This window comes from Anoplopoma fimbria, chromosome 9, assembly GCF_027596085.1.
Source record: "Anoplopoma fimbria isolate UVic2021 breed Golden Eagle Sablefish chromosome 9, Afim_UVic_2022, whole genome shotgun sequence".
NCBI lineage: Eukaryota > Metazoa > Chordata > Actinopteri > Perciformes > Anoplopomatidae > Anoplopoma > Anoplopoma fimbria.
In genome coordinates, this window is record NC_072457.1 from 7705866 (window position 1) to 7725934 (window position 20069).

Here is a 20069-nt window from a genome sequence, read left to right on the forward strand (position 1 = left end):
TGTACATAACGTCTGTTCAAGGTTGATCTTTCATTTCAAATATGATGCCGGATAGTTTAATGAACAATAATGTATAGAGTAAGTAGTAGAGAGTTACTTACATCTTTTTTCATTATTCAATATTTTTTATATCAGAAAATCAATCACTCTATAGCTGTTTGGGGCCCTTTCAGTTGGGGCCCCCTTGCCCAGGTTGCCTACTTTGCCCAAAGGCAAATCCCTGGTATTTTTTATTTTACCCACATTTCTGACCGTGAGTAGCCTTGACATGGGTGTGTGATGCAGCTATGTCATGGCAGGTGTATTGTTCAGGACTCAAGGAAGTTTACCTGTAACTTGTTAATACAAATAAGCATGTTATTAAAAAATAATAGTCAGCTAAAATAGAAACAAGTACTGTACTTTTAAAGTTACTTCTTGTTAACTTCCTCATCTGACACCAACTATTATTAGAACTCTGTTATAATAAATGAATAAACAACTTACTGAACCAGGAAACTGAAATGCTTCCTTGTTGCAAAGCCAACAAAATTGTGTTATCTAGTGATCATGTGCAGTCTTTGAGGATTAGGAGCAGCGGAGGAATTAAATGAAGCCTGGTTTTTATTGCCCATGTAGTCGGTCATAATCATTTTGGCAGTGTGCAGGGTTGGCTGGCTCTGAGGTGCTGTTTTAACACTACACTTCCCACATATCACTTAAACCCGTAGAATGGCAGCAGACTAAAATATGCTAATTTTTATGCTTCTGTCAAAGTGAGATTAATAAACTCCCAAGAATTGTTGAGACAAGGATTGTGTCTGATATGAACAGACAGGTGGTCTTTAGAGGGCCGGGTTGAATAAAAGAGGAAATGAAGAAAGGAATGATTCATAAAAGCAGCGTTAAAACAATCCCTGAGGCACCTTTTGTGCTTTTGATCACCGCCTTGATCTTGTTCAATAGTTAACACTTTACTACAGACAGAATGTTTTTTATATTGCTGTATATTCATTTTTATTAGGAAATAAGGACAGATTATGTTGTGTCGGTTTGAATCAATGCTGTCATCTATCATTTATCAGAAGGCAGCAGCAAAAGAGACAATAAAATGAAATGGAAAATGGCACAAGTCTACTTCAAATGCAGACAAGGCTTTTATGTTGTGTTTGTGTGCTTACTCGCTGACTGCTCAACAGACTGCGACTGCTCCAACAGATGCTCCTTGGCTTTGACCGACTGGGACAGCACGGTGGCCAGGAGCTAAAACACAAACACTCACAAAATGAAACATTTACTCAAGCATAATAATTCACATCCAAAACGTCCCTTGTGACTCAGCTCAGTGCTCAGCTAAGTGCACATATAACAGACAAATTCTGGCTTCTGAACCTCTTCTGCCTGAATTTTCCTGCAATTTAGCAACAACAGGTGCAGCAGAAAAGCTAGAATAAATACTTCCTAAAATAGATGATGTCCTTCCAGCGTAATATGGGAACACCATCCAATTTGGCTAAATGTTGATTTACTATTTTGATAAGGTACAACCTAAAATTAAACTATTTATTTCCCCTGATAACATTAAATATAGAGTGTGCTTAAGGTGTTATGGAGCAGACGTGCAGGGTGACATCACAGATTTTAAAATGACAACTAGACATGGAAGAAAAAAACCCCATCATGCACAGACGATAAAATGCACTTAAGGCACTTTACTATTTTTAATCTATTTGGCAAGTTTATGTTGCTGTGGGAGCCGACTGCATGTGATAATGATAATCTGTTTCCTTAGAAAAAATACTACAAATTATTTGGAGCTGAAGCTGAAGAGTTTGTAGGATAACCGTCATGAACATATTTTCATATCATTCTACCAAGATATACAGTTCACATACATGTGCTGAAAGTTAAATATAATTTTCAGAGATAGTAAAACTAATATGAAAAGATATTCAGGGGAAAATAATGTAGAATTTAGGTTGACATTGGCACTTAGAGGCTTAATTTCGCTGTGTGATTTAGGTAAAAGACAAGCTAGGAGGCCACCATCTACTACTGCACCTGTCTACTTCTACTGTTGACAAATCTGATCTCTCCACCAGAAGAACAAACTAAGCAGGAAGCAGAACTGTGGTTAACCTGGTATTGTGTGTTTGTTTCCTGACAATGTTTTTTGGTTTCCCAGAAATGACATGCTTGTTCTTTTGTAAAGATCCAGTAGCAATGTGACGGAAACACATGCTACCCATGGCACACATACAAATGCAAAGAGTCTCTTACCTTCACCCCTTCAGATTGTGCGTGCAGGCCTGGAGCATTAAGGCCGTGTGTGTTGACTCCAGTTGTGGGTGCCGGGTGAGGACTGGGCACAGGGGTGGTCAGGACATGTGTGTTTCCAGAGCTCTGCAAGCTGCTGGTAGACCGAACACTGCCGATGCTGCCCACACTGCCACTGCGCTCGCCACCTACCACAAACACACACACACACACACACACACACACATTGCAGTGTGCAGTATTAATTATATAGAGAACATTCCTCACAGACATTGTTTCACATTGTGACCCAAAAACACAGTTGTGAGTTTACCTGCCAGTGGTTTGCGTAGCACCCAGATGTCCTCACTGGTGCTGCTCTGATGTCCCAGAGTTGGAGACCCTTGAGGACTGAGCTCTGCAGTCCGCGAACCTGTCACACACACACACACACACACACACACACACACACACACACACACACACACACACACACACACACACACACATGCAAACACGTTTGTTACTGCCGCTATATAACTCTATTTTCTAAGAAAGTACTTAAACCAAAAATGCAGCAACTAATCAGCAGCTTCACAGCCGATAGGATTCTATGTGCAATTTAGTTTCATATATGAATGTAAATATAGAAATGTTTTTATGTATAGAAATGTGTTTAGCTCTTAGATGAACACCAGCATCAGTCACATAGATGCACTCACTCACTTCCACATTCATAAACACATGATTATTCATAGTGGTTGCACCTCCTCTAAGTGTTAATGATGTTGAGACTTGTAAAGCTCCACAGTTCCCTTAGGCATGTCCATCACAAGATTGTCTGCACAATATAAGCACTGTGCAAAACACAATACTTTATTCTAAATTATTTTAAATGATTTAAGCTAACCTACATGTATATACATTTTATATACTATGTAAGAATGTGAAGTTATAAAAATGATAATTTCAGTTAAAGGGTCAGTTCACTCAAATTAAAAGAAAGCTATTCCAGTACAGTGAAAGTAAACTGATGCCACATGGATTTTTTTTTTTTTTTTAAATACTGAAAAGAAAATGTCCTGGTCGATTATGGTAATAGATGTATCTCTGGATAGTTTACATTTTCTTAAATATGTTAATAAATAATAAATAAAGTGGCAGCAGAATTCTATTGTCAAAGCTAGAGGTGGGAAAACATACATTTTGTCATTAGGGTGAACTGATCCTTTAATATATACATATATCATTTACTCATTTACATACATTTAACACGTGTATATAACAAGCAGATAGATGATATATCGTATATGTGGTCTTGTCAAACAGCGTGGAAAGGATGCTTATCTGTGATTTAAAGTGATTCTACAGTATGTACCTGTCTGACTCTGCTGCTCCTGAGAAGTGGAGAGAGGAGGAGGAAGAGGAGGAGGAGGAGGAGGAGGAGGAGGAGGAGGAGGAGGAGGAGGAGGAGGAGTGGACAGAGCAGGAATAGACAGAGAAGGAGGAGAGATGGGAAGAGGAACGTACCCAAAGGAGGAGAACCGAGGGAGGGACTGTGTGTTGGGGTGAGGGGGAGGAGGGGGAGGCAGATGCAGGGGGAGGACTTTGGAGGGGGGGTATGAGTGTCCGTTGACCGTGGTAATGGGACAGGGGTTGGGCCTGCGGAGCAGGAGGGTGTGGCACTGCAGGGAGGGGGAGTGACCTGGACACGAGCCAGGAGGAAGGGAGGTGCAAAACAACAACAACACAACAACAACAACAACTGATCAGTCAACTTGAAACAAAACAAATCTAATCAGATCAGAAAATATATGAAATAATAACTGATTAAAATCAAAATATGAGAAAAGAATACATCCATATATCCACAGGGAATATATATCTCTTTAAATTATGATATAATATCATTATAGTAACAAAGCAAACAAAGCAAACAAACAAAATGAACAAAAGCATCACAATCTAGCAGAGCGGGTTGGTTGGACAGGATTATCAATTAGGAAGGGTGACAGAAGGAGGAGTAATAAGGAGGAAGAGAGGACGGATGACAGCCAATAGGGGACAGTATTGATCAATGGAGATGATTGACAGGTTGGGAGAAACAGACTAAAGAGGCCGACGATGCTGCAGCTAGCTACGACTAATGATCAGCTTTAGCTGCAGAACATCTGCTAAACTCACACACATGCCAAAGCACGCACATCCTCCCACCCGTACACACACACACACACACACACAGCTGTGATGTGGGTGGTCACCTGCCCTCTTGATGATTTCCACCATGTTGGAGGGGAAGTAGCCCACACGGTCATTTCCTGTGCGGTTGTCATGAATACAGCCTTTCCATCGGCCATCAGAGTGCTGCTCCAAGACCTGTCAACACACACAAACAGTTTACAAAAATAAGACTATAACCTGTTATAACTGTGCTGCACCTCCTGAATTCATCGCACTAGCTTAGGTCAAAGTGGTGATTAAAAATATTGGGGCAATGTTAAAACTAATTATATATTTCTTAGCTAGCAAACACCTTAGTAATGTGCAAATGGGTTGCTAGGAAACACAGTCGCACCATCCAGTTAAAAGCAGTCAGCTATGTAAACAGGAGTAAAAAACAACAGTATTTGTAAATGTAGACTTTATTTCTTTCTGCATACATAGAGGAATATGTTTGTTTCAGAGTAGCAAATATCTCTCTTTTGTTCTGTGCACCTATGGCCTTCAAGCAGACATATTTCAGCAAATTTTGAGCAGATTTTTTTTTTTACCTGTGTTTGAATGGAAAACCCACCTTTATGACCATCTAATAGGCCTACCAACAGGAATATATGTGATTGAGTGTACAGCGCAAAAAAGTATTTTGTAGTTCCTGTTCAAGAATGAGTTGAACATTTCTGATTAGGCTAACGGTAACCTAACTGACGCTAAAGTCTTTTGCAAAATGATTTGTGTTATTTTTGTGAAACATAGCATAACTTATAAATATCCCAGTTTGAATTATTATTAAACTGCAATTTATAAAGCGTTATGTCACATATATAACGACCATATTCCATATTCTCTCATTTATTCTTCAATCTAAATGGGTCACATATTAGCAACCTAAAGTTAGCTTTGTCAGTTACATTAGTTAGGTTAGCTATGCAGCAGTTGCACCTGGCAGTTACTGTATTTTTTATCTCTATATAAGAACTTGTTTGTGTGGTGCAAACCATTTTAATTTAGTGATTTGATCCACTTAGTAAACTAAGCTGCATCTTTATTTCTTTAAAGTTTAAACTTAATAAGACCTGTTGCAACTGGTAAACTGGTGCATAAGTGGAAGTTGTACAAAAGCTATGTACAGTGTTTATATGTCTATGTACAGTAATCTACATCCATGAAGAGCATGTTGAAGAATGTATAGTATTTAGTTACGATTATCAGATCTACGTACCGTAATAATGTCTCCAGCTTTGATGTTGAGGCTGGTAAGGTCATAGTTGTTGCAGTAATCCTTCAATGCACGCACCTGCATCGCAGCCGAGGCATCTACAGCACAAGAGTGTAGAGTTTAAAGAGTACAACAGTAAAATTTAAGTTTTTGAGTCCAGTAGAGGACAAGAGCACCAGCAGAGAGTTTAAGGTAGATGGAAAAAGTAGAGCAGAAAGTCAAGAGGGAGCAGAAGACAATGGAGAGGAAGGCAGTAGGGGTGAGTTGCGTGCACTAGTAGTTTCTATGCTGCTGGTTAATTTACAAAAGCATGTAAATACCTCATTAGTTCAGTAAATTTACAAAATTCACACAGCAATTACTGTTACGCTCGGTCCTGTAATTTAGTAAATAACAAGAAATAGTAAAAATGATTTCTTAATGTTCAACTATCTGGTGGTGAATCAACTTCTATAAAAAGAAGTGTCTGTATTGGTGATTCCAGCCCAGGTATATCTTGGTATGGGATTGTGAGACTTATTAAGTGGCAGTATGTGTTTTCATCTCACCTCTCAGCAGTTGTTTGATCTCTCGGCTGGCCTGCGTGGTGGTGAACTGGTTAACGATGTCCAGGGCGGTTTGACTCAGAGTGTTTCTCACCCCTGCACTGATGCCACTCTGGATGGAAGTGGAGAAGATGTGAAATTCACAATTGGGACATACTGTGAATCCTGGCTGTGTGTAAATGCCTGCTGCTAACATTTTATTGTGTTTGCTTTACTTAGCAGCAACATCAGAGAGGGTTACAGAACTAAACATTGGATAGTGCATGACAGGTAGGATGCTGGCCATTCTGCTGCTCTTATGTAACAAGCTACCATATCCCACGGGCTTCATCAGAGCTCAGCGGGATGAATGCCAAGTGCTGAGGTGTAAAACCTGCTCAGCTGAGGAGCGCGAGGCAGCTTTAACAACAGTCGCTTTTGTAAACACATTAAACAGGCGAACAGAGAGATAGAGAGACGGACAGATGGACTTACATCCAGCAGTAGGCGCACTACCTCTGTCTTCCCACAGAGGGCCGCCTGATGCAGCGCTGTGCCAGACTCAGACTGTCTGTTGATATCTATACCAGCCTGAATCAGCAACCTGCAATGATAATATTAACCTTTATTTGTTGAGCATTGTTCATAACATTATTTCATAAAAGTGATTACATAGAATAATAGACTGTAAAGTGAAAACTAAGTCTAAGTAACCCAAAGGCAAGTCAATAAATCCATGTTTGCTTTAGACCTTAACAGACTTTTAGACCATAATTGTTACTTTTGGAGCTTAAATTATATGAGATGAGTGAGTCAGATGGACAGGCTGACATTTGAAGACAGAAACACACTGAGACTCAAAGTTTTTCAGACCGTATGACATCGATGTGTCCATTCTTGGCAGCGAGATGAAGAGGTGACACTCCGTTGGGGTCGGAGGGTTTCGGCTCCAGCATGGCTGCACACATGTTACTGCTGAGCAGGAGCTGGACCACCTTAAAAAATACACACAAACACACACGTGACTTATACATTCATGCATAATATGAAGTTATTTCTATTGACTGTTCCTAAAGTTTGCTGTGAACTATGTAAACAAGTGTGAACCTTTATCTGAAATCAAATTATTGCTGCAGAAACTGTGCACTGTGAACTGGCAGCAGATGTTTTGGAATATATTAGGGGTCTAAATGTTAAATGAGTCACACTTATTTTTATGGGTGTTTGATGCTACCGCAAGTTTTTCCTAGAATATAATCCTTGATAGGATTTGGAGCAGTTATTTGTTCATGATTTTACAGGTGGATTGTTGTTTATTTTTAAGGCATATTTTGTGTTGTATGTCTCAGGTTGTTGTTGTTTTCTAAATGCTGCACACAAGTCGATAAAGAGACTCTTTGCATGCGTTTTCTTTTTGCAGTGCATTGCGTTTAGCTCTCAAGGTCATAGTGAGTGAGGCTTTCCTGGTTACATAAAGGTTAAAAAAAAAGTATATTTATGTATCTTTTGGTTTTCAGTTAAATATACTCACTCCGACGCGACCAAATTCACAGGCGAGGTCCAACGGGGTTTTCCCAGCTGAGTCAGAGATACACGGGTTGGACTGGTGTTGTAGCAACATCTCCGACTGTAACAAACACACACACAAACACAAACCTTACTGCCGCTTCTGAATTTCCTAGCTTGGACCAACCACAAATCATGCATGCATCCTCAGGCACACATAACACACCTCACAAAACACACACACACATAGCTACTATCGACACCAAAACACACAACTACTACACGTACTAAAACACACACACAATCCCGGTTACCCCATCATAGTGTCCGTGCTGAGCTGATAGGTGGAGAGGGATCTGTCCTTCATCTGACTGTCCGTTGACTGACGAGCCTGCCTTCAGCAGCATTTTCATTGGTTCAGTCTTCCCCTGCCATGCAGCGTAATGCAGAGGACGCATCCCTACACAAAACACACACATATACACAAACACATAAAAAAAACACACACAGAGTTGACAGCACAATAAAACAGAGACCCCACAAGGACATGCACAGACACATACAAGAACATGAGAATGTAAAGACACACGTATGCATGCAAGTACACGCATTCTGTTATTGTTGTTTTCTACAGACAGACCAGTTTGTCATCCAGCAGGTGAAAATACCTTTTACAGTAGCATCACTAAACTCAATTAGTAAAGTCAGAACCAATTAAACCCATCACAAAATTGTTGCCAATATTGAAAATTGAAACAGTAACTCAACTTAAAATTAATCAGCAACTAGACTGATAATCGTTAACTTGTTGTAATTTGCCTATAAATAAAATTGAAGTAGAATAGAAGTAGAATGGACATTCTCAATCAAATAAACATAGCAGAATGGTCAGAGCGGCTGACATCTTTATGTGTACCGTTGCCATTTGGACCGTTGTGGAGGGCTAATTTCCCTGTAAACTAAACCTACTTATGGCAGGTTGCGGACTCACTGAGGGGAAGTTTTGCAGTTACAACTAAAAGAAGCAGTGGAGTGGTGACGCTATGAAGCGTAGAGAGTCAGTAAACTGAATATCTTTGGGTTTTGGACTGTTATATTGAAAATACAAGACATTTTTGGAGGACGCCATGGGCCATGGGAATCTATTGACAAAATGATGGATGGATAACAATCAATCAGTAGGTCAATTAATAATGACAGTCGTTAATGTCAGCCCTAATGTGAATGCATTTTGCCAAACATTTCTGTAATATCGTTTTCACTGTAGCAGCCGATTTAGACACAGTTTCTCTGTGTTCCTGCTTGAAATGCATCATACTGTGGTTGACGTGCTTGTGACCTTTTGTGACGGCTGGAGAATTGTTTGTGCAAGTGTCGATCTCATGGGACGTCACAGACAAACTGCTTTCAGACAAAAGGGCAAGACAAGAAATCCCCTTTAAGTGGCTGAACCAGACTTTAGAGAATTGTGCAGGGAACTGGACATTGCAAGCCATGCAGGAAATGCAAGGTGATGCAGAGTCCAGCTGAGCACAGCACAAAAATCCACCAGGGAATCATTACTAGGGCCTCTAACCAGAAGACATTAAACACCACTTATGTATTAGCGGCTGCGAGGAGCAGTGAGAATGTTTCTCATGACAGCAGCCCAAGACCCTCGGTCTTAATACCAGCGATGAGCCACATCGTCAAGCTGAATAAAGAGGCCCTCCAGGCCTCGCTGGCATGAGGGAGTCCTGACTCAGAAGAGAGGTGCTGGCAGGATAAAGAGAATCAGCAGCTGTAGGCGCTACAGAAGCTAAAGCCCGAGTCTATGAAGAGATGTGATGGAAAACGACTCTCAGGCAGCCCCAAAGATCTTCTAGATAGTGTGCAAAGAGAAGAGAGGACTTCACTCAGACTGTGCAGGGAAAGAGAGACACTGGACTTGTTTGAAGTTGGGGGAGAACTCAGGATTTTTTTGATGTAATAAACACTGACTCAATTCAGGAGGTTTTTGTGGGAGGGTTGGAAGAACAACCCATTTCCTTTCCAGTGGTGAATGGGGAAGGTTGTTCCTTCAATTCTGAAAGCTCAACTGTTGAGATATTGTTATTCATATGTCCCGTGTGATTGTGATTTATTTGTCAGACAGTGGTGGTCAATGTGTGGATCATGAGCAGATCATAAAGCAGTGGACCTATTTATCCTTGAGGATAATAATTGCCTCACAGAAATTTGAAACTCACAACCAAATGAGTTTTTCAGATGCTGGAAATACCCTGAACTGTGTTCCCAGAAGTATCCTGGCGGAGTGGTTCGACACAGAGTTGCTTGCCCCCTTTTGTGTTTATGGTTAACAGGATATCAAGCCCAGAGGCTCAGGCCTGCAGGATGTCCAGGTCATTGATCTTATGTTGGCATATTTGCACAAGAACATTTGGTAGACGGACATAACGTCGTACCGAACAGTTCCTCTTGTCCCATCTGAGAGAGGGAGGAATCTTAAACCTGCAATAACAGATTTATTGTACACTTGGGACACAACATTTACATATTTAAGGTGATATGGAAAACTAGATAGCAAACTTTTGTTGTGTAAAATTGTGACGTCCTATGATGGAGTGTGTGTGTGCTGATTGGTTAGTTCTTGTCACATGACCTATGGTGTGCTTGCCGCAATATGGAAAATTTAGATTTTTCAACCACGGTGTGCTGCGGATGCGCCCAAAAAAACAATGCAATGAAAACAATGAATGTGAAACGATAACGTGGATTTCAGTTTTTAGTGCGCTTTGACGTCTCCATTTTAAATACTTAATTTGTAAGCCTTTGAATGGCCCCTTATACATCCAGCACACCCGGAGCAATATTAGCATTCTCTCATTTTTGCTATACTTGGGTCTCCATCAACTCCTGAGGAAAATATCTGGCTTTCAGTCAAGATTTCCAGCCCTCACCATGAGCATGATGGGCCCCGGGGGAATGATTTAAGGTTTCCCTACCACCTCCACGGAAAGAGTTGAAGAGGTGGGACCATAGACTTTATTTCAGAAGTGAACGTAGTGGTTGTGGTGTCACCCAATGGTTTGTAGACTGCCGTCTTGAGACCTCAAGCTTGGCATTTCGGCCATTGCAATCTTGTATAGGATGTCTCCATCTTGCCTTTTTTTGCAACCAGTGAACGAAAGTGACCATATACATACGAATATGGCTCTGCTAGCAACCTGTCAATCACAGTAAGCCCGCCCTAAAGCATATCCGGCTTTATGGTCTCTTTTACTCTACATGGGATCATATTTTACAAAATGATCATCATACTGTAGTGTAGAAAAGTTGTTACTAACGATTGAAACCATAAACTCAAGTTTACAATGTTTACTGAGGTAAGAAATCAAGTGAGAAGTAGAGTAATTTTCTCATAGACTTCCATACAATCAGAGGAGTCGCCCCCTGATGGCCAGCAGAAAGAATGCAAGTTCAAGGCACTTCCACATTGGCTTCACTTTTCAGAACCGTGAGGGTGCTGCCAGGCTGGGACCTCCTGGTAAGGATGCATGCCAGTTACCTATATTTAGAGCCAAACTGGGGATGACTGAGCTGACTGTGAGTGTGGAAACAGTAGGCCCACATCCTGGAGGGATTATATCTCCCATCTGCCCTGAGATTTCTTCTTCTTCTTCTGGAATCTGCCAGTTTGCAACGGAGATATTTGCTGCTCTGCTTCCACTTGGCTCCGAGTCCTGCAGCCATAGAGCTCTTCTATTGTCTATTGTTTACTGTGCACACAAATCTGTCACCTCTCATAAATACCGTATACTACACAAAGAGAATGTTTATTGCATTTCCAACAGGCGCACCTTTTATTACACAATATTATTGGTCACGCAGGGAGAGGCAGAAATAGTTTTGTTTTCCTGTTTTTTTTGTGATTGTTTTCTTGCCATCTGTGTGTGTTTTGCACCTGTTTCATGGTAACATAGTGACTTGTGAGGACACTTCAATCTGCGTGTACTCTTACCTTTATTGTCTTTAATATCCACTGCTGCCTGGGCCTCCAGCAGCAGAGAGATCAGCTCCTTGTTACCACCCAGAGCAGCATGGTGCAGCGGCGCCAACCTTCACACAGACACAGATTATGTTTAAAAATACACATATTCACATTCGTAGTGTGAAACCGGAGCATAACTTTGCAGAAGTAATCTTCAGCGTAGAGCAGCTCCGCCCCTCAGCTCTGTGTGAGAGACGGGAGGGGGGCAAATGACCTACTTCCATTAATAAGCGATCTCTCTACCCCCGAGCCAAGCGTACACACACAGTGCATCCCTGAGTGTGTGTGTCCTTGTGTGTGTGTGTGTGTTTCTAATGGATCCCTGGTGAATATAAGGGCCGGGCCCTGGAGTCAAATCAACGAATCATCATTCATTACACAAGGAGCTGCGTCCAATTATCCAATTCCAATCAACATAATAAAATGATCTTTGTTATCTGATGGAGCCGAATGGAACACAATCGCAAACCAAGCATGTGCACATAAAAAGCTTAACCACTCTAAATATAGCCAAAATCCATAGCTGTACATTTAGCGTTGATAAGGGGACATTTCTGAGCAAATTAAGAGCCGGGAAATTACGGTAATTACATATATATTTGATATATGTTTCAAAGATAGATTTAAGATGAGGGCAATGTGTAAAATGTGTATATGGCTGTATATGATCAAACCGTGTGTAAACCTACAGAATAGAGTCTAAAAGGCTTGGAGGAGGTTGGTGGTTAGATGTTACGTGGTCCTGGAGTTAACAGCACATCAGAAAGGTGAAAAGTTAAACCACTTGAGGTCAGCACAAGCTACATTATCAAAGGGTGTTAAAGGACCAGAGTGATGGATTTTGTGGCATCTAGGGGTGAGGTTGGCTCCCACTTCCCATTCCAAGCGTGTCGGGGAGCTAAAGTGGATTTAAGGTAACATAAAAACGTGAAAAGTCCTCTCTAGAACCAGTGTTGGTTTGTCCTTTCTCGGCTACTACTACAGCCCAGAATGAACAGGACCTGCTCTATGTAGATGTAAAGGGCTAGTTTTACGCTACTGAAAAACACAATTGATTCTTAGTTTCAGGTGATTAACAGTCCTTCTTATTACCTTTATCTGTCCTTTTGTGATCCTTGCCCTTAGCTGTTATTATTATTTCTACTGTATAATGTCAGAGATGCAAAAAAAACCGAGTCAAATTACTTGCATATGCAGCGGTACTTGGCCAATCAAGCTGTTTCTGATTCTGTTTCTACACTAAAGAAAACATATAATAAATATTATAATCCATCCTGCAAATCGATCCCCCAGATCCTACACACTGGTCCTTTAAGTTACGCTCTATGTTGATATGGGGAACTTATTAGTAAAACACCTGGTCAACGCAAAGTCTGATATACACTCTTTTAACTCAGATTTTTGTCTCTACCGACTCCTGAGTGAAATATCTAGCTACCAGCTAGTTGCTAACTACTTTTTGCTGTAATGATAGATGTGAGACTGAACTAAAACAGTAAAGTTGCAGACTGAAAGCTAAAAAATGTGCTAAAACTCATTGTATGAAGCTCTGTAAAGAGCCGAGGGGAGCAGCAGATTTGGCTGATAATTCTTTGTAGGTTCATCAATACGAGCGCCCCCTCTCACATCGTTTTCACATAGTCATTTAGTCCATTGTATCAAAATATTGATTATAGGCACTTTTTGTGATCCCCTTGAGGGGTCTGACCTCCAAGTTAGGAACCACTGTCCTAAATTGTGAGCGCTGCAGGAATGATTGCTAAAAACGGAAATTAGTTTTGTCCCTACCGACTCCTGAGGGAAATATCTCGAGCATTTTTTACACTTCCGGTTCCGTTGTCCCGAAGTCGGTGTTATTTATTCATTGGGTTTTTGGTTAGATGCCTGAAATAAGGTCTGTATAGAACATGAGCTTAAGACATTTTAAAGTTTTGTTATTAGTGTATGATGGTGCTCATGTATAGCCTAACGTTGGCTTTTACTTCTGCTGATTGCACTCAAGCTTAAAAAATGATTATCTTGCTGAACAAAATGTGTAAGTATTATAAACGTATGTTTGCCACTGAGTTTAATCCCCGAAATAATCCAAAATCTAATGAAACCCCGTTGTCCCACAACACCATGACATAAATATATATATATTGTGATATCTTCTAAAACCTGAATCAGGGGCAAACCTAATGTGATATCTATTAATGAATAACTAACTGAGTAAACATGTAAAACATGATATCAAGAGGACGGAAAGAAAACAAAGACACTGGGAAACTGGGAAGGGAAAGAAGGTAAAAAAGAATCGGGGGGGAAAAACAGAAGATGAGTGAAATGAACCTTTAGGAAGAGATGATGTCAATGTGGACTAATATCAAGGAGAACATGAATCAGAAGAGCTGTAGTCCCTCACCCATCTGCATCCTGGATGTTGACGTTCACCCGCTTTGCTGCTCCGAGGAGCTCTGAAACAGAGAAGAGAGAAGCAGAGAGTGAGAGAGCGAACAAAGGGTGAAACAAACATCATGACCGAAACAGACAAAATTTAAATATATTCAGGAACCAGTGATTAATGTATTCTCTCTCCTTGTACATATTATAATAATGAATTCCCTGCTGCTAGACAGCTACACTTTTATACCTGTGACAGCTCAAACAACAGTTTCTTCACTGCAACAACAGCAGCAGAGGTCAAGGATACGTGAGGAGGAGAAGCCATTCTGGGAAGCTCATTAAAAACATTTAAAGGTAATTTTTTGAATATTTAAATTGGAGGTATATTCACAAATATTATACATTTTGAAAAATGTGCAGTTAATGTGTTTCTCAATTGATCATAATTACAATATGCTTGTTTCCCCCAAGTGTTACTAATGTAAACAAACCTATTATATCACCAAACATGAATAGCGTTGTTGCTTGGTGTTTATCCTTTAATTAAAAAGACCTGTCAATCAATTTGAGTGAGATAGTGGGATTTGATTAGGAGTTTGGACTTTATGTTTGAGGGCCACCATTTGAATTTTGTTTACATGTAATCAAATATATTATTATCATAAACTAGACACATGCATCTTTGTTAAATGATGCATTTCAGTAAAGTTAAGTTTATGTTGCAAATAATTATACCCGAGGGAATAGTAGTTTGGGGATTATGCTTGAGATTCAGATGATGATGATGTTTTTTGTATGTTTGGGTGTGTGTATATTGTGTATAGATGCGTAAATGTGTGTCTGTTTCTGTGATTATGTGAATGTGCATCACAAATATAAAGGAACCAGACAGCAGGAGCAAGCACACAGGCACAAACACTCACATAACCCAACACACAACCCTCTGAACAGAAAAAGCGGCTTGTTTGCCTCAACTTTTTTTTTTTTTTTTTTTTTTTTTTTTTGGTCAAACCCTCTTAATCCACTGGCTGTAATCTGTAGCTGTTCTGTAATCTGGGGGAAAGCTTCTCCTTCTCTCTGCAGCTCTATCTGCACTTCATCCCTTCATCCTGCTCTCACACTCTAATTTTCGCTGTAATTTGCTAAAGAGCGCGTGTTGATGATTGGTAGCTCTGCTGGTTTCTGTTTACACTCTGCGGCTGACATCATTCTGCTGCATGTGTGTGTTTCTGCAAGTGTAGGTTCCCCCCCCCCGCCACATCTATCGTGGATTAAAAATACAAATCATCCCTCCCCCCCAACCAGATGAATCAATGAGTGCAGATATCTGTGTCACCATCAGAGAGCCACCTGACCCCGCCTACTAGACCACATATTTATGTCAGGGAATCCGACATCCAACACCCACAATTATCACCTCCGGTTTGTTTGTCCGTCTGAATACAGAATAACTAATTGCCCGATTTTCATGAAACTTGTTGGAAGGGTGTTGCTTCAGTAAAGGAAGAACCCATTCAATTTAAGAGCGGATACACAAATTATTTTTGCATTAATATTACGTTAGAGGGCATGGCTTTGGCAGAGGTCTGAGCTCCCTGAGTGTCCTTCTAGTCCTACTATGTTTATCTCATTGGACTATCCTCCTTTTACAACATGGAGTCTGGATCATGACATCACTTAATAACTCCCCCCTTCTGACCCAAAACCACACTGTATATTTAATCAAATACTCGGATTCATCTGACTCAGTCTGGGTATCAATCTGCCCTCTGTGATCCCTCTCCAATCTGATTTTCATTCTAAAACTCAAACTAGCGTCACACTTTACTTAAATTTTCAGTTTCAGTTTTTTTTCTATATTCCTTCTCAGACATGTTTGTTTAAGAGCATTACCATAATGTTTCTCTGATGGTGTCCTTGGACCAGGGTTAATTTGTTCTCCTTTTCTTTTTTTTTATGATAATTCTAGGCATAACACTGCAACCGATCCCCTGTTACCATAGTAACCCCTCAATGTGCCATTCTCACAGACTGTCAATCACTTGGCAGGGATTACTATGATATTATTTAGCAGCATCTCCCACAAATTGTAGCCATTTAAGAGTTCATTAGACTTTTTTGACGTAAATCATCATCATTCAGCTTTTAATTTGAAACCCTTCAGTTTTGAGAGAGTGTGAAAACGAGCTGGTAGCCGCTGGCAGAGCAACCTTCAGTCTAACAGAGCAGATTCCCAAACCTCAGGAGAAGTGAAGTGGAGGGTTTCTCAAGGGTTCTCATTACCAGACATGTTCTGAAGTCCAGTTTCATCCCCCCTGACTTCCGCCTGTCATCATGCATTGAGAGTTTCAGTGTAAAACGTAGCCTAAAACAAACTTCATCGCTCTGCTTCCAGACCATCGCACACATATGTTCGAGTGACCGCACTCAGGGTCACAATATGCTGATGGTGCAGGAACAATATCACATTTTCATCAAGAGTACACAATGACGGGTTGACGAGGCAATGTGAAGAGAGGAATGCAAGGGCAATAATCACCAAGAAAATACGCAGATATGATATAATGCGGTAGTATAAAAGTAATTATCATGGAATTATTTAATAATAGTTTGTATTTTTATTATTTTTATATGCTCAGGAAATATTTTAATCTTGTAGTACATCAAATGTTTAGTTTTTTTTAGATGCGCCTTTCCATATAATGACATCATCGTGGCTAACGGCTTTCGAACGAAGCTTGTAACTTTACATTTTCCATAGTAAACCTTTTGAAATGGATTTTCAAAGGTTGAAACAAAAGGGGAAGATGTATTATGTTCCAAACTCATTGTGTTTACAGTGACCTCGGTGCCACTAAAAGTGAGAAATATTATTCTGCACTTTATTGTACATAACAGAAAGAATACAATTTTAGGAAAGGCAGTGGTCACAGTATTCATAATAGCCTTGTTACCTTCCTGCACACCAAATACAGCACATCTTCAACAACAGAGAAATATATGGTGACATTTTGATTTCCTTTGTAGCAGCAGGAGTTTGTTTGACCCTGTCAATTGAAAAATATTTTAACCGCCATTCATCTGTTTCACAAAGATCAATACTAAATATGTAACATTGGACACTGAACCTTCTCGTTAGTCACATCTTTCATCCATATTTCAATCCATGTTGCTACCCAGATAGGACGGAAGAAAACACAATTTATGTTTGTGTTCATTATTTTTTCAGTTGATTAATCTGTTATTTTGTCTATAAAATGTCAGAAGAAATGTGATTGATGCTGATTTCCCAGAACCGAAGTTGACATTTTTTTAACAGCCGCAAACCAAATATATTTAGTTTACTAACATTTTGAGTGCTTGAGAAGTGATTTTAAATGATTAATTCACTTTTAAAATAGTTGCAAATTGGTACTTCCCCATTGTAACAATATACTGTACTTGTTGGTGATTATTATGGTTGCTATTGCTGCTGAGTCACTGATAATTGAGATTTCCAGCTTTTACTTTATTTCAGACCGCTCCAGTGGTTTTAATCAATGTTAAACACCTGAGGTTCTCAAGCCCAAAAAACATGAAAAGGAATAATGTTTAATAATTCAGCTGGTTTAATGCTGGTATATAACAATTATTTTCAGAGACAGTTGTTTGCTTAATAATGTGGGAATACCACTCATTAATACTTTATCTACTACTATGAACTACTGACTGTGCCAAAACGGTCAGCACTGTCTTGAACCTCAACAGGGGCAGATACATCTTTTAAATTACTTAGTTCACATTTCAGTCCCGTACTACAACTTTAAAGATATACTAATATGATAGGGATGTTCTCATATCTTTAAGATAAAGAGCTTTATTGCAACTGAGCCAAAGATAAGGAAACCATTACCAAATGTTTTAGAAGTACGCCTTAAGCAGCCGCTGCCTTTTAATGTCCTTTACTCTAAAGTGAACCAGAAACTCAACATCGCTCTCTGTCTGAAATGATTAATTAAAACTTGAATCCACAAAATCAGTGAGCCCATTGAATGCAGCAGCACTGCAAACTTAACGATATATTCTTACTGTCAACGAACCCCATGAAAAAGTCCAAAACCAACAATGCATTGATCATTCTAACAAGTATTGTCTGTGTAGCCAAAGCCTGATAAACTGCAGCTTATTCCTCACAGACACAGACGGGGTGGTGACGTCAGAGAGTATTTAGAGAGGAACACATTGTTGGTTTTGGTCTTTTCATGGGATTTGTTCACAGTAAGAAGAATAACGCACATCACCTTCTGAATGTCCAAAATATTCGTTATCGATACATAGTATATCTAAATATGGGAATGATTCTTGGCATTGGAAAATGTAGATTTTCTATTAACTGATTATTTTGGCATTAATGTGCGTTTATTATGGGAGAAACAACTTTCTATAGATAATGAGATCCTGTTGACACCTAAAGGAAATATACTTTTAGACTTAGCAAATTGTAGTTTTTTTCTGTACAGTTTTAAGATACATGTTTATTAGTGACATTTTTTTGTTTATTTTGTAACTTCTGTACCTATTTGTGTTCTTATGAAGAGCAGTACATACTGTACGCTGACAGGCAGTGTTTTGCGTTTCTTTTCTCTTGTAGAGGTGCCATTGTTGTACTTGTATTTCTGCCGTATTTTCACCTTATTTCTGGCCTTTTTTAACATTATTGATACCGTGCATTTGCTCTATTTTCAAAGTATTTTGACCAGAATTGATTGCCATTTTTGGAGGCTACTACGTTGTTTTTTTTTTGGGAAGGCATATTTGGATATCCTCAGACAAAACCAGGCTAGCAGTTTCCCCGTTTCTGGTCTTTATGCTAAGCTAAGCCAACCACCACAAGTTCCCGCTTTAGATCTACCGTACAGACATGAGAGTGGCATCGATTGTTTCATCAAAGCTGCACTATTGCTTCAATCAGTTAGAGAAGAAACTCTTCTATCTGACATCCAGTGACCAAGAAATACTTTGAAGTGAAGTGTCCTCACATCATCCTGCCATCACTTCCATTCCTTTAACCCTCCATCAAATTGTGACATTTTGACAGCAAACTGCCCTCTCACCTGCTGCTCTGACATCATCACTGTTAATAATGCTGTCGCAGTCGGGCACATGACTAACATCTGATGTGTCGAGTGTGTCTGTGTGCACTCTTGCCTGTAATTGTGTGTGTTCGAGGGGTTTGTGTGTGTGATTCTCCAGCAGAGAAACCCTGCTTCCTGTTCAATTATTCAAACATAAACCTGGATTCACGCAGTTCCTCACACACACACACACACACACACACACACACACACACACACACACACACACACACACACACACACACACACACACACACACACACACACACACACACACACACAAACACTGATGCACACACGCCCCTTCCATAAGTCACCCTTTAACCTCTCTCCGTCACTTCCTGTCTCTTGACATCCCTGTATTCGTGTCTCACTGTTCCCCTCCGTCTTTTCTGCACCCTCACTCTTTTTCTCCCCCATTATAGCCCTCCTCCTCACCCCTCATGTCCCTCACCCACCACCCAGCTCCCCCTTTTCTCTTTGTCAGTGTGCAGTGGACTGAGCGCTCAGAGCTGATCTGTTCTGGCGTTTGAGGAGAAGCATTTTTCTTTTTCATGGCACTGCTGGAATGTCCAGAGACAGACACAGGAGAGGAGAGGAGAGGAGGAGAGAGGGCAAACAATAGAGGAGTGGAGGGAGGAGGAGAAGAGAAGAGAAGAGGGGAGACAAGGATATAGGGGAGGGAAGGAGAGGAGAGGAGGGGAGAGGAGATGAGACAATGATAGAGGAGAGAAGCGGAGAGAAGGATAAGGAGAGGGAGGGGAGACAAGAGGTGGGGAAAGTAAAGAGAAAAAGGATAGAGGAGGGGAGGGAGGATGAGAGGAAATGAGATATAAGGA

General features: G+C 40.2%; 1 protein-coding gene across 1 annotated transcript in view; it reads right to left on the bottom strand.

Moving 5' to 3' along the window:
- Positions 1-20069, bottom strand: part of LOC129095941 (caskin-1-like) — a 33649-nt gene that overhangs the window by 12141 nt on the left and 1439 nt on the right. Inside the window, exons 2-14 of the mRNA XM_054604557.1 lie at positions 14136-14187; positions 11702-11799; positions 8016-8161; positions 7727-7822; positions 7069-7190; positions 6691-6799; positions 6220-6328; positions 5675-5769; positions 4497-4611; positions 3614-3940; positions 2570-2668; positions 2260-2444; positions 1161-1242 (exon numbers count right to left, since the gene is read on the bottom strand). Of these exons, the coding sequence (XP_054460532.1) occupies positions 1161-1242; positions 2260-2444; positions 2570-2668; positions 3614-3940; positions 4497-4611; positions 5675-5769; positions 6220-6328; positions 6691-6799; positions 7069-7190; positions 7727-7822; positions 8016-8161; positions 11702-11799; positions 14136-14187 (1635 nt within the window). The remainder of the gene's footprint in view (positions 1-1160; positions 1243-2259; positions 2445-2569; positions 2669-3613; positions 3941-4496; positions 4612-5674; positions 5770-6219; positions 6329-6690; positions 6800-7068; positions 7191-7726; positions 7823-8015; positions 8162-11701; positions 11800-14135; positions 14188-20069) is intronic.